The sequence below is a fragment of the Bos mutus genome, chromosome 2 (assembly GCF_027580195.1).
Source record: "Bos mutus isolate GX-2022 chromosome 2, NWIPB_WYAK_1.1, whole genome shotgun sequence".
Taxonomy (NCBI): domain Eukaryota; kingdom Metazoa; phylum Chordata; class Mammalia; order Artiodactyla; family Bovidae; genus Bos; species Bos mutus.
In genome coordinates, this window is record NC_091618.1 from 551,645 (window position 1) to 566,557 (window position 14,913).

At 52.1% G+C, this 14,913-nt stretch overlaps 1 protein-coding gene across 2 annotated transcripts in view; it reads right to left on the minus strand.

Moving 5' to 3' along the window:
* Positions 1 to 409: 409 nt before the first annotated feature.
* Positions 410 to 14,913, minus strand: part of SDHB (succinate dehydrogenase complex iron sulfur subunit B) — a 28,962-nt gene continuing 14,458 nt past the window's right edge. Inside the window, exons 3-8 of one of the 2 annotated variants that reach the window (XM_070382014.1) lie at positions 9,558 to 9,643; positions 7,188 to 7,324; positions 6,510 to 6,626; positions 4,227 to 4,328; positions 2,832 to 2,954; positions 410 to 602 (exon numbers count right to left, since the gene is read on the minus strand). In XM_070382014.1, the coding sequence (XP_070238115.1) occupies positions 525 to 602; positions 2,832 to 2,954; positions 4,227 to 4,328; positions 6,510 to 6,626; positions 7,188 to 7,324; positions 9,558 to 9,643 (643 nt within the window). In that variant the 3' untranslated portion in view covers positions 410 to 524. Of the gene's footprint in view, positions 603 to 1,009; positions 1,247 to 2,831; positions 2,955 to 4,226; positions 4,329 to 6,509; positions 6,627 to 7,187; positions 7,325 to 9,557; positions 9,644 to 14,913 lie in introns of those variants that run through there. The other variant, XM_070382016.1, reaches the window with a different exon arrangement.

A 14,913-nucleotide genomic window follows, 5' to 3' on the forward strand; every position in this document is an offset into this window, starting at 1 on the left:
CTGGCGTGCCGCTGCGGAACCGGAGCTCACAGCTATGCCGGGGGACTCTGTACCGCCGTCTCCATGAGACAGAGACGTGGTTTTAGGTAATTCTAATCCTGGGAGCTGCAGAAGCCAGGATGCTGCGCTCCACGGGCCAGTGGTCACTGAGCACCCCAGGGAGGGAGGCGCCGCGCTCTGGGGGCCAAGGGGCACCCCCCAGGACGGGCACACGGGGCAGCAGAGCCCGGAGCGAGCCCCGGCCCTGCAGCACCGGTTCTGCACCTGTGCCCACGCACTCCCCACGGGGGCTCAGCTCTGGAGCCAGGTCCCCTTCAAGGACGGGCCCCTCCTCACGGCAGCTGCACCTCCCGCTGCAGCATGTGGAAGGAGCAGGCCTGCTTCTGTTAATAAACTAGAATAACGTTGATTTATTTCTTAGAGTGTTTATTGTACACGCTGTGTTTGTGGGAAGTCACGGCCTCTGAAGGAACTCAGGGGTGAACTGCATTCTGAGCCGGCTACAGTCAGGTTGAGCACGGCAGTTAAGCAGAAGCCTGCTTCTCTTTATAGGTTGCCATCATCTTCTTGATTTCAGCAATAGCTTTCCCAGGATTCAGCCCCTTGAAAAAAGGAGAAGAGCATTGATATGAAACGTTAAGTGGAACTGAACGAAGAGCCCGATGACCTTGGCGAGACTCCCGCCGTTGGTGGTGCCGGGTCCAAGCCCTGTGACTGCAGACCCCGGCCTCTGACTCCTCGGGGCTGGCTGGGGTGGAGAGCCCCCCATCCCCACTCCCGAGACAGCTGCTCTCTCTGCAGGAGCCGGTCTCACTGCACACCTGCGAGTGAGGCTCCCTGGGGCTGGTCAGAGCCCAGGAAGAGCTCCTCCTCCTGTGACCACACTGTCAGAAGCAGGCAGGTTCTTAAAGGCTTCATATCATACTATTATCACTAAGTCACCACCACCGGAAACCAGCCTTTATAAGCCCTCAGAACTACGTGGAGGAACGACCCTGTTACCCCTTCCTGAGCTCCATGAGTTAAGTGGCGGTGACGCTGGGACGAGCTGCAGCCTGGCCCACAGCTGTGACAGCTGTCCTGCAGGAGGCACAGTAATGAAACCCAGCGAATGCCAGCCTCCCGAGACAGCAAGGGGACAGCCCAGTGCTTGGTAAAATCAGACGCTCATCCGAGGCGAGTGGCGGTCTCCTCATTTTAGGACAACTCTTAACTTTTAAACTGAAGCGTGTAGGAAAAAAGAGATCTTCAGAGAGAGAGAGAGAAAGAGAAGTCAGTCTTCAAAAGATTGGTCCCTGAAAGCTTATGGGATCAGAAGTGTATCCCTTTGAACTGATCCTTCAAAAGGAAGTTCCCTGGACTATCAGTACACAACACGAGACAAGGCAGACGCTGACAGAGGGCACGCAATCGCCGTGTGCACCCACCCCGCCAGCCGAGGGCGCCCAGGAAGCTGGCTCCAGCACGGCTTCCCGGAGGGCTGGGGGAGGACCTCCTGCCGCTCTGACCCACTGAGCCGCGTACACCGCCTGCCCGCTGCAGCTCAGGAAACGGTTGAGACTCGGACGGGCAGTAAGAGGGCCTGACGCGGACCTGGCAGGAGGGTAGCCCTGGGCTGGGAGGCGCGTGGCGGGCCTCTAGGCCTGCCCCCGCCCGACCGTGACCCGTCGTGGGCTCAGCTTCCCCATGTGTAAAAGGGGGTGTACTGGACGGTTTTCAGGGCCCCTTCCAGCTCAATCACCCTGGGCCTGTGTGCAGCCTCAGAGCCCAGTGCTCGCCCCTCTTCACCAAGGGGCGGGCGGGACATGGCAAGTCGGCCCCTGGCTGGCCCGTGTGCTGCCCTCTGCAACGCACAGGCTCTCGCCCAGGAAGGCGCCTCAGGAGGCTGTGTGGAACTCTTGAGAGACATGAGCACACGAGCCAGGCCACCTTGGAGCGGCTGTTTTCTGACTGACCGGCTCCAGTGGGTCCAGGACCTATCTTGTTCTAAATCACAGAACGCCCCAGTGCTGAGCGCTCACTCCGTGCCAGGCCCTGTCCTGAGAAGGTCAGCGGCGTGAGCCACCTCCGGGCCGCACGGCTCACTGGGCAGAGCCCAGGTAGGGGCAGGCAGCGCTGCCTGCGGCCATTAGCACCCAGCAGACCCTGCTGATCCCCGCGCCGATGCCCGCCGGGCAGACCGGAGCCAGGGGTCCCAAGAGTGGCGTGGCCCAGTCTGGATTTCACGTCTGCTGAGATATGCCGCCTTTTCTTTTTTAAGCCGCTAACTGGCTGGGCGTGAGTCTTCCATCTTGCTGCCTGTCCTCTAAAACGAAATTGCTCCATCCACAGTCCCGCGCGGAGGGCGGTCCTGGCGGCTCCCCGCCCACGGGCCAGACCACAGCTGCTGGCCGGCTCTGACGTGGGCTGTGCCAGGAGAGCTGAGCTGGGCCACGAGCCTCCCTCTGGGGAACGTAAGCCAAGAAATGAGGAGACAGGCAGCTGCTGAGGCTGCGGCAGGGCGAGCCCAGGAGCAGGAACAGGAAGAGGGAGTGAAAGCTGAGCAAGCAGAGCTCCGAGCCGAGAGCAGACACAGCGAGCACAGGCCTGCCGCGGGGCAGAGAGTGGCGGGCAGAGCCCTCAGCCGGCGGGCCCGCAGCCCCCATGGCCGCCTGTGCTCAGATGCTTCCATCCCGTGGTTCCTGCAGTCAGAGCGAGCCCAGCGGATCCGAGCAGGAACCCGCGTCCGTGCCTGAGGGAACCCTGCCTCGCGCCGACACCCCCGGGCCCACACCGAGGTGACCGCGTGTTCTGCCTCTGGGGCACAGGTCAGCGGGGGCCGCGGGCCGTACCTTGGGGCAGGTCTGCGTGCAGTTCATGATGGTGTGGCAGCGGTAGAGAGAGAAGGGGTCCTGCAGCTTGGCCAGGCGCTCCTCCGTGAAGTCGTCTCTGGAGTCGATCATCCAGCGATAGGCCTGGGGGAGTGGGCACTGGTGAGCCGAGCTGTGCCCTGACCGGCCGGAGCAGCCCTCTGACTGACAGGAAGGCTCCTGGCGTGCAGAGCACCGCGCTCACCCAGCTTAGAGGTCATCTCCACACCCTTTACTTCTCGTCCTCTTTCAGAGAACGGCTTCCCACCCTTTCATAACATCTTCTGATCACCTCGACTAATGATCCCCATGCACCTCTGAGCCACAGCACCCGGTCCCTGGTGCCTAATTATGCACCAGGGGCGTCGTGTCAACTACTGATCTCATGCCCTCGTTACCCTCCTCCCTAGATCATGAAAGCGCAAAGGCAGGGAAGCTGTGCTTGACTCTAACTGCCTTCCCAGCACTACTCACTGTCTCTGAGTAAACAGACTTAACGTTTAATCTACTTTTTGATTCTTCTCATGAGCGTGGCCATCCAGGAAGCCCGAGCTCAGCCAGCTGAACACGGACTCAGCTCCTGAGCAGCAGGCTTGCTCCGGCAGCAGCCGAGAGGCCCTCTGCACGTCCCAACTCAGACACCGGCCTAAGTGCCAAGTGTGGACACACCTTACTATTCAGTCTTTAACTTGGCCAGGATCAGTACTGCTAACTGGTCACAGAACCACAGAACTCCTCTTTTTGTGGGAAAATGAGAATCAGGAAGTTGTTTTTCGAGTTGCTTAAGGCTCTATGAAAAGCACTGACCACAAATCTAAAAAGTATGAGCTTTCTGGGAACAAAGACAGTGACCTCAGCTGTGAACTACACACCCAGTCAAAGGTGATGAAAAGCAGCGTGCGGTTCTTTCTAAGCAACCCCTCAACCCAGCCCTGCAGGCTTTCATCAGCCGGGAAACCTCCAACCTTTCACTAGGTAACTGCCCCTCAGTGAAATTTCTCTCTGCCCTGCCTGCATGTTGAAAATCCCTGAGAGGGCGGTGGGGAGCTTCCTGACAGATGGAGTCAGGGAAAGTGGGCAAGTGGGCAGCGAAGAGCCAGCTGCACAGGAGAACGTCTGAAACATCTGCACGGCACGGCCTGCCAACCCGCAGCCACCAGCCCCTGGCGTGGCCCTCGCCACACTACACGGAGGCCTTCTGCAGGTGAAGCCCCAGATTCATCGAAGCCAGTGAAGGTGGTGTGACCAACTTCTCTGTTTGTAGCGGGTGCCGGGAAGGACACCGCCCCTCACAACAGCTGGTTTCCGGCACACTGTCCTTCTGGAGTCCTGGAAGCCCGAGCCTCAGCGTCCCTCCTGACAACGAAGGCGCCTCACCTGCATGAGCACGGCGGGGCCCAGGTACTTGTCTCCGTTCCACCAGTAGCTCGGGCAGCTGGTGCTGCAGCAGGCGCAGAGGATACACTCATAGAGCCCGTCCTGCGTGGGGAGAGAGGCGGTCAGAGCCTACCACGCAAGAGACAGTCGTGACCTGAGCTGATTAAACGTGACGTGTGGGGTCAGCACACGGACAAAGTGCACTGAGCTCTGCGTGAGTTTTCTTGGCAAAATCCTGGGAGTGGTTTGCAGAGATTTACCAGGTTCATAAAAAAGATCCTGGAACTGATCTTCAGACATGTGCTGGATCAGAGCCCAAAGTTCTTAAGTCCAGATGTACTTATCCTTTAATAAATAATCCCTTACTTATCTTAAAACACACACACACACACATGAGAAGACCTTACTGCCTCAAATGCAGTCTAGCAGAAATTAAACGCCCCCCCAAGTGCCGAGGCCTCCAGAGTCTACACCAGCCTCTGCCCTGGGGCAGCAGGGTCTCAAGGTTTCCAGGGGGAACATGAACACTGTCCCCAAGAGCCAGCCCACACCGAGCACTGGGCGCCTTATGACCTCATCTAAGGGGCACAATGACCCTGGGGTGTGATCAGATTCCCATCTTACAGGTGAGGCTGAGGCTCGGCGGAGCGGCCTGCTTTGGAATCCCTCTTCTAACACTGCCACACTCACAGACTCAACCTGCCCAACAGGTTCTAACAAACCTGACTTTGATTTTCGGAACAACAGAAACTGCTTACAAGTGGCAAAACAGAAGGGCATGCTGACATCTGAAGTGACAGCCATAAGCAGATGGCAGAGTTGATGGTCACCACTGTGAGCACAGGTCTCCAACAAAACCTGTGTTCTCAGCTGGTGAGCGTCCAAGCCGGCCCCACTGTCTAGAAGGCATAAGATCACAGCTTTTACAACCTTTTATTAAGGTCAAAGCCTTAGTAATAATCATATTACTTAGTCTCCTTGATATGAGAGACTCCTTGGAGTTAGAAATTAGGGGTAGAGCTACGTCCTGAGAATAAGGAAGTATTGAAAGAGAAGTTGGCTGCTTGCTCTGACTTGCAACATCACCATGCTGACCCTCAACATCCCCATGATGACAGAGCTGGGCATCCTTACTATGACTTTCTACTTGCTTTTTGAGCTGTACCATGTGGCACATGGAATTCAGTTTCCTGACCAGGGATCGAACCCACGCCCCTCGCAGGGAGCTTGGAGCCTTAGCCACTAGACCACTGGGAAGTCCCAAAGACTTTCCTTTCTTAATGTTTTATGGGGAAGAGGTATGCATGAGCGTGCGCTCAGCTGTCTGACTCTACACGACCTCATGGACTGCGGCCTGTCAGGCTCCTCTGTTGGTGGGATTTCCCAGGCAAGAATATGGAGCAGGTTTGCCATTTCCTTCTCCAACAGGGAAGAGAGTACACGCTAAATATTCCCTAGAACCTAAAAAGGCAAAATTCATGTATTCACTCACACAACTGTATTTGCTAGTAAGACGGCTCACGCAATGGGACCCTCAAAGGGCAAGGAGCGGCCCCGCCGCTGAGGCGCACTCGGCCTGCTGACGCGCTGCCCCGTAAATGAATGAGACGGTGGCCGAGGCAGCGTGAGTCCCTGCCTCACGCAGAGGCAATGTTGGCACCTGTTTCCTCTGGTCCCCCTTCCCACCTCTTCCTCTCCAGAGGAGTGTGCAAGCCAGAGACTTCTTAAAGGAGGTAAAAGTGTGCAAGAGAGAGAGACTAAAGCCTTGATAATAACCTCTTCACTCTCAGAGACTCCACAGCCTGTCCCCAGGTGTGGGACCTCCAAGAGGGAGCAAGCCCACACTGCGCTACCAGACATGTGGTGTCGGGAGAGCAGCAGGTCCTAGTCCTGGTTCCGCCGTCACCTCTCACTCCTGTCTGTAACCAGAGCGGTGGCAGCCGGGCCGCAGACGGCCAGCACGTGCTTTATTCGCCTGCACGGTTAGCAACGGACGCAGCCCTCAGTCCTCTGCAGGCCCTGGCACCGAGGCAGCGCCGCGCCGCCCCAGGCTGGGCCCTCCAGCCCTCGGTCCTCTGCAGGCCCTCACTACCCGCCGGGCCCTGAAAGGCTGGGCGTCAACCCTGGACAGTTAGTTCTGAAGGTCCTTTCTGGAAGACGCGGAACGGTCCACATCGTCTCCTGCTGCCCCTGCCGCCAGCCTCCCCACCCCCGCCCCAGCCCCCTGGGTAAACATCTCTGCCACAAAATCCTCAAGTCAGACAATAAACGGGGACTAATGACCAGTTTCTCACGGTCTTCTATGGACTGCAGATACTGCTCCTTGCCTCCCTGGGACTCATCCTTCTTCTTTAAGTAAGGCTCGATGGACTTGTACTGAGCATAGAAGTTGCTCAAATCCTGTTAACAGGAAGAGGAAGAAACGGGTCAGATTCCACCGCCACGCTCGGTGCCCTTATGTACCCCGTTTCTGGACACTGCCTGCACTCCCACCCCGTGACAGGCGGCAGTCAGCCTCTTCCTCTGGCAGACACGTGCAAATCCGTGAAAGGAGAAGTGGTCGCGTGTAGGCGTGCTCAGGAAACCTCTCCTCTAGCCACGTGAGAAACCTTCCCACCCTGCAGTACTTTCTCCCGATGCCCCTGAAAGCACCCAGTGAGGGACAGGAAAGGCGGTCAGATATCGGGGGGTGCAAATTAAAGCTTTCCCAATGGAGATTTTCCACATGAATTCTTTGGTGTTAGGGCTAAATTCTTCATTTCTGAAACTCCCAGGTCTAAAATTCTGTGTCCTGTTACTCCCAAACAATCCTCACCAAAGGAGTGGCTGGAGGATCTTCTAGGCCTTTTATCTTCTGCCATTCACATTCCTTAATTAAACTCATGACAGGAAAGAAACCTGCCTTGAAGAACTACAGCATAACCCACACACCTCCCAACCCACTTAAAAAACAGAACTCACAGGAACAAGGTCCTTTATCACATACATGTGTGGCAGAGGGTAGATTTTGGAAACTTTGCTGAGGTTGGTGTCGATCCTGCGGGTGCACGCCAGAGTGTTGCCTCCGTTGATGTTCATGGCACAGGAGCCGCAGATGCCTGGAGAGGGAACAGGGGCGCCCTGACCCACCGCGTCGGCTCCCTGCCAGGCTCCCGCGGCAGCGGGGGGCACCAACACGCACAAGCCGTGCGGAGGCGCCCGCCGCCTTTCCCTCCCCTGCTTCCTAGAACGGAGGCGCTGAAGGCTGGAGACCCAAACCCTGCTGTGAAACCAGGGGCAGCCCTGAGGCTGGAAGGTGCCCGCCCAGGATGGCACTGCTGGCGCCCGAGGGCCCCCGGGTCCTAGCTCCTCGCTCCAGGTCTGCTGAGAGGAAAAACAGCCTTTTCTGTGTGTTTCTTTTTAAAGTAACTGTTACTTGAATTATTTTTAAAAACTTTAAAAAATTATTTAATTGAAGGACTGCTTTACAGCACCGTGTTGGTTCCTACTGAACTTTTTTTTTGGCCATGCCGCATGGTTTCTGGGGTCTTAGTTCCTCAAGCAGGGGCTGAACCTGGACCCCTGGCAGCGAAAACTCAAGAGTCCGAACCACTGGACTGCCTCGGAATTCACCGGACGCAAACCCTCAACAGGTTAAGACCCCATCAGATCACCACTGTCTTGGTCATCTTAAAGTCGAGGCCTGGACACAGGTGACCCAGAGGTTGCTCTGATTCTACTGTCTCCACAAAGCAGCTTGGTGCCTACACTGTGGATATGAAACCCACACGCGTTGCCTTAGCACCGACTTCCCAAGGAGGATGAACTAATGTGAAACCAAACCAAAGTAAGCAAAAGAAGGCGCTGAGCAAGCACCGTGAAATGAGATTTCCTTAGCTTGCACTCATTTCCTGCGTATGGAATTTCTTAGGTATTTCAGGGTTACAAATGACTACTCGATCTAACCCGCTACCACGTCTCTAAAAAAAAAAAAAAAAAAACAATGAAACTTCCCTTAAAAGGGCTCGCGGGGAAATTCTCTTTACAAACAAGGGAAACAGAAGTAGCCAAAATTAATATCACTCTGCCTTGTTTATTTTTAGCTCACATGGCCACACCTGGTGTTCTTGGCTCAGAAAGGTTACTGAAAAGCGTCTTTATTTCCTGTGCCGTCAGGTTGGTGTTTGATTACAGGAGGATGTTCCCTCAACAGCAGGATTCAGCCAAACTATCGTATGTGTCAGCAGCATGGGCTACATTAAATCCAACCCTGCAAGATTAGCTGAACCACAACAGAGGCTCAGCAGCAGGACTTCAAACGCTTGAGCCACAGCAGGACACGTGTGCAGCGCGGTGGGCCAGCAGCCCTGACGACCCTTCCTTGTACGGAAGGTATTTTAGGGACAAAGTCAGCCACGGCTTGTGGTCTTGGCCCCAGCAGCCCTGTTCTGGTTTATCCCAGGCTTCCAAGCCAGGCTAAGCGCGTGTACCGCCCGAGGGAACAATTCTAGAATCTGACAGCTCTGCCTGAGTCCTGGCTCCCAACTCACCACCTCCAGGTCCTTCTGGAAGCCCGGACCCTCCACCAAGAGTCAATGACAGCAGCGCCTGTCTGTCTCGCGTGGAGTGCCCAGCGTGGAGTGCGCACAGTCTGTGCGCCACAGCCGGCAGGATCATCAGCTGGCACAGCACGCCTGTGGTTTTTCCCACACTGGAGAACTCTCTGGATGATTACTTAGGAGTTTTCTTTAAATCAGCTCCTTTTACTTAAATTCTTATTTAAAAAATCATTTCTATCACCGTTCCACTGTTGTGAGTAATTATATTTTTCTAGTACGTAGCTATGAAAGCGAACAATGTCGGTAGCACAGCCTGGAATCAGCAGCGCAATGTAGCAATCGCTGTTCCCACCCAGAACATCCCACTGACCACCTGCTCTGTGTACGTGTGACGCTGGGAGCTGGCAGGGGATGCTCGACTCCCCTGTTGGACAAGTGGTGAGTGTCTAGAAATTCCCCACTACCCCCCAAGGGAAGGGGCTCTGTGGCCTCAGGCAGACGATCTGAGCTGGTCCCTGAAGGGTGCAGCCGCTCACAGGGGCCACCAGACACGGTAACCACGCAAGTGAAAGCTCCTTGAGGGAAATAAACTCCGAAACCCGGACCTGTATCCAGATTCAAACTCCCAGCACTTCTGCCCACGAAAAGCAAGTGTGACCCGTGACGGGGCTACCTGGCGAAGCGCTACAGCCACCGTCCAGGTAGCCCCAGACTCGGCTCTGGCCAGCCCAGGCCTCTTTTGGGAACCAGGACAAAAGTGTCCAAGCCCAGCGACAGGGAGGCGGAGGCTCACCTTCTCTGCATGATCTCCGGAAGGTCAGGGTGGAATCAATTTCATTCTTAATCTTGATTAGAGCATCCAGCACCATAGGACCACAGCTGACCAAGAGGAAAAAAAAAAAAATTACAGAAATAACAGACCCAGTTGTGTTTATGTTGACGCTCGATCTCCCTGCACGTCACCATGATGTAACCTGAGACAGCGGCACAGGTTAGCTGCTCTGCTTACCCATCTGGCCTCTCGGGTCACCTGCAGACTTTTTCTAGGTTTTACTGTGTGCACAGAGTAGAGTGCACACACTCTTACACAGTTAAGGACCACTGAGCTCTGCTCTGATGACCACACTGCATGTACGTGTCTAGGAAACGGAGCGTAAAGAAAGGGAGACGTGTTTAAGGAACAACTTCCACACGCTAGCAGCTCGTTTCTTCTTCTAAAGCTCCCGGAAAAGTTTCCCAAATAATTTATTTAAAATTTCAGTTTTATTTTTTTGGATGAAAACAGTAAATAGCTTTAAATGGTTAGTTAACAGCTTCTCAGCTCTGAAGCACAGAGAGCAGTGTGCACATCACACAGGACTGCTGTAGGTGAATCAACACACAGGAAAAACGGACACGTAGAGCAGTGTCTGCCACACACACTCAGTCTAACGACGACTGCAGAGACTTTGATTCAGTGAAAATGGCTTATTCTCTCAGAGCCTCAGTTTCTTCATCTGTAAAATGGAATTAATATTTACATAAAATTATGAAGATTAAATAAAAACATATAGTAACAAGGTCCTACTGAACTACATTCAACATCCTGTGATAAAGCACAGTGGAGAAGAAATGAAAATGGTAAGCGCGACTGAGTCACTTTGCTCCACAGACACGAACACAGCGCTGTGAACCAACCGCACAGCACTCAGCACTGCTGTCAAAAAGTCATCTTCAGAGCGCCTGGCACAGACGCGCACTTAGCACATCGACCTCCTGGGTGACTCCTCCACCCTATTCTCAGTATTTCTCTATGCGCGAGGTTTAAAAAAATATGCCCCTCCCAATTTTCTACCTGCCATCTCCTTCTCTCCCCCACCCAACTGAGACTCCCGACAAACACTGAATTCAGGGTCTGCTGCTGCTGCTGTTCAGTCGCTCAGCCGAGTCCGACTCTTTGCGACCCCATGGACTGCAGCACATCAGGCTTCCTGTCCTTCACCACCTCCCAAATTTGCACAAACTCATGTCCACCGAGTCAGTGATGCTTTCTGACCATCTCATCCTCTGTCGTCCCCTTCTCCTCTGCCTTCCATCTTTCCCAGCATCAGGGTCTTTTCCAAGGAGTCAGTTCTCTGCATCAGGTGGCCAAACTATTGGAGCTTCAGCATCAGTCCTTTCAATGAAAATTCAGGACTGATCTCCTTTAGGATTGACTGGTTTGACTTCCTTGTTGTCCAGGGGACTCTCAAGAGTCTTCTCCAACACGACAATTTGAAAGCATCAATCCTTCAATGCTCAGCCTTCTCTATGGCTCAACTCTTATATCCAAACATGACTACTGGAAAAATCATAGCTTTGAGTAGATGGACCTTTGTTGGCAGTGATGTCTTTGCTTTTTAATACCCTGTCTAGGTTTGTCATAGCTTTCCTTCCAAGGAGTTAGCGTCTTTTAATTTCATGGCTGCAGTTACCATTTGCAATGATTTTGGAGTCCAAGAAAATAAAATCTGTCAGCTTCCACTTTTTCCCTTTCTTAAAGTGTGTAACATGATAATCTGATATATAGTGAAAGGACTGCCATGATAAGGCTGGTTAGTTAACACAGCTGCATTATCTGCATGTATTTCTACCAACAATATGTCATACCCTTTCCACTGTACCTCTGCGAACACTGCGAACTGTAACCTTTTTTAAAAAACCTGGTATTCTGAGAATGGAGACGTGTTATTACTGTCACGGTTTTGAGATCTTTGAATACTACAAATTTTGTGATAAATTCACTGACCTTTCCTCACATCAATTATTTATCGAAAGTCTACTCTGTGCCAGGTTCTGTTCTAGGTGTGAGACATCCACCAGGGGACAAAGCAGATACAAACTCCTGCCCACAGGCAGCATTCACTCTAGTGGACTGATCTTATGGACTCAGCCTCTCCATGTTCCTTGCCTCGTTGTTTACTGAAGTCTGGGGAATTTTCTTTTTGAAGGTCTGAACTACCATCTTCTAGAAGAGAAACTCTTCTGTTTTTGTCCAGTGCTCCTCACTCCCAGGACTTCACTTCCGGTCACCAACTGTGTGGGTGTTGTTTCCACGCCAAGTGATTCTGCAACAGCAAGTGGGTGTCCCACAGTGGAGCTCAACGCTGACACTATCAACGCGAGGTCCTGGAGACCTCCTCCTCCAGTTTGCTAGAGTGGCTCACAGAATTAAAAAGAGAAAAGTTTACTGACTAGAATACTGTTTATTATAAAAGGATACAGTAGATGCACTGGGTAAAGGTATTTGGGGAGGGAGAAGAGCTTTCACACTCTCTCCTGGAGGCCACTCTCTCCTAGCGCCTCCTGGGCTTTACCGATTCACTCTCTCTGAACCCTGGAATCAAGGATTTTTATGGAGGTTTAACTATGTAGGGAAGACTGATTACATCTGGTCACTGATAAGCAATTAAACCTCTAGCCCCGCACCCCTCCTGGGAAACTTGGAAGTTCCAGCCCTCAACTCATACATTCTCCTAGCAACCAGCCCTAATCAAGTAGATTTAGGGGCTTTTAAGAAGTCACTTAATATAAACCCAGGTGTGGTTGAAACGAGCTTGTTGTAACAAAAGATACCATTTCACCTCTGTTATTTATCTGAAGCTATCTGAGGAACTGAGAACGAAAACAAATCACCACAAAAGATGGCCCTATAGTTCTTCGGGATTACAAGCATTTTAGAAGCCACAAACCCAAGACCAAATATATACCACAATATCACACATCTAATAAATCTGATGCTAATCCTGCTTCCGCCCTCAACCAGCAATTGGCTATCTGACTTCTGATTTTGAAAGTCAAAATTTTAAAACATGCAAAAAATTTAAATGTTCACACTGTTAAAAGTCGACCACTTTTCCTTTTATGATACTGTCCTCTTTTAAGTCTAAAAGACCATGCTCCTTCCTGAGGCCAGATGAATATTTTGTGTTTTCTTCTATTTCTTAACATTTTCAAAATGTGTGCATGTATTCAGAGTCATTTCAGTCGTGTCTGACTCTTGCAACATGATGCACCCCCAGGCCCCTCTGTCCGTGAGATTCTCCGGGCAAGACTACTGGAGTGGGGTGCCAGGCTCTCCTCCAGGTGATCCTCCGGCCCAGAGGCTGAACCGGCGTCCCTTCCGTCTCCTGTGTCGGCAGGCGGGTTCTTTACCACTAGCGCCACCTGGGAAGCCCTCTTTTCTGCCTTCAAGTAGTTATTTTTACATTAGTATTCAAAAAACTCCATTTTAATATATATTTAATTTCTATATTCCAACTCCATTTTACCTATGTCTCTTTGCATTAAGAACAGTTGTCTGTGTGTGTGTTCAGTTAACAAGCAGTGTCCAACTCTTAGACTGCAGTATATCACGCTTACCTCTCCACCACCACCTCCGGGAATTTACTCTGATCTACGTCCATTGAGTCGGTGATGCTATCCAACCATTTCATCCTCTGCCGCCCCCTTCTTCTTTTGCCTTCAACCTTTCCCAGCATCAGGGTCTTTTCCAGTGAGCTGGCTCTTCGCATCACGCGGCCAAAGTATTAGAGCTTCAGCATCAGTCTTTCCAATGAATAATCAGGGTTGATTTCCTTTAGAATTGACAGGCTTGATCTTCATGCCATCCAAGGGACTCTGAATAGTCCTCTTCAGCACCACAATTCGAAAGCATCGATTCTTTGGCACTCAGCCTTCTTCGTGGTCCAACTCCCACATCTCCATGATTACCGGAAAAACCATGTGTGTGCCAAGAAGCTTCAGTCATGTTCGGCTCTTTAGGATCCAATGGACCACAGCCCACCACAGCCCACCAGGCTCCTCTGGCCATGGGATTCTCCACGCAAGAATACTGCAGTGGGTTGCCATGCCCTCCTCCAGGGGATCTTCCTGACCCAGGGATCGAACCCAGGTCTCTCGGGTCTCCTGCACTGGCAGGCGGGTTCTTTACCACTAGCGCCACCTGGGAAGCCATAGCTTTGACTCTACAGACCTTTGTCGGCAAAGTCTGCTTTTTAATACGCTTTTAATTTTGTGGCTGCAGTCACCGTCTGAATTGATTTTGGAGCCCAAGAAAATTAAAATCTGTCACTGCATCCACTTTTCCCCCTTCTACTTGAAGTGATGGGACCAGATGCCATGACCTTACTTTTCTGAATGCAGAGTTTTAAGCCAGCTTTACCACTCTCCTCTTTCACCTCACTTTTTCACCCTCATCAAGAGGCCCTTTAGTTCTTCTTCGCTTTCTGCCACTAGAGTGGTATCACCTGCATATCTAAGGTTGTTGATATTTCTCCTGCCAATCTTGATTCCAACTTGTGATTCACCAAGCCTGGCATTCTGCATGATGTACTCTGCATATAAGTTAAATAAACAGAGTGACAATAAACAGCCTTGTCATACTCCTTTCTCAGCTTTGAAGCAGTTACTCCAGAATTATATGTCCTTAACTTCTCAATGGATTTAAAGTTAATACTGTATCACTTCAGGTAACCACCTTGCAACTTTATAGGTGAGCTTGCTCTCAGCTCTTACGATGGTTGTCAGTTCTCAGGACTTCCCTGGTAGTTTAGCGCTAAGAATCCGCCTGCCAGTGCAGGGGATGTGGGATCAGTTCCCAGTCTGGGAAGATCCCACCTGCTGTGGAACAACTGAGCCCGAGTGCCACAACCCTAGAGCCTGTCTACAGGGCCCAGGAGCCACAGCTACTGACGCCTGTGCACCCAGAGCCCGAGCTCTGCAGCAAGAGAAGCCACTGGAATGAGAAGCCCACTGCCCACGGTGGCTGCAGAAGACCCCATGCCGCCAGAAACGAGGCGCCAGCGACCACCCGCAGCACACGTGAGTCACACTGCAGGCGACACGCTGGACCGCTTTAAGCATCATCTGCTTTAACGGTGAAGAGGAGAAGGGGTTACATTTATCATATCTGGCGCTTTTCATTATTTTCCTAACAAGTGAGATTCCACAAGGTATTATTTTTCTTCAGCTTGAAAAACTTCCTCTTCCATGTGGCACAGGTCTCTGGCTATTCTTTCCCTTTTTGTTATCTGAAAATGTCTTAATTTCATCTTCATCTTGAAGGATCTTTTTGCTGAATACAGAATTCCAGTTCACAGAGCTTTCCTTTTAGTAATCCAGAAGTCATT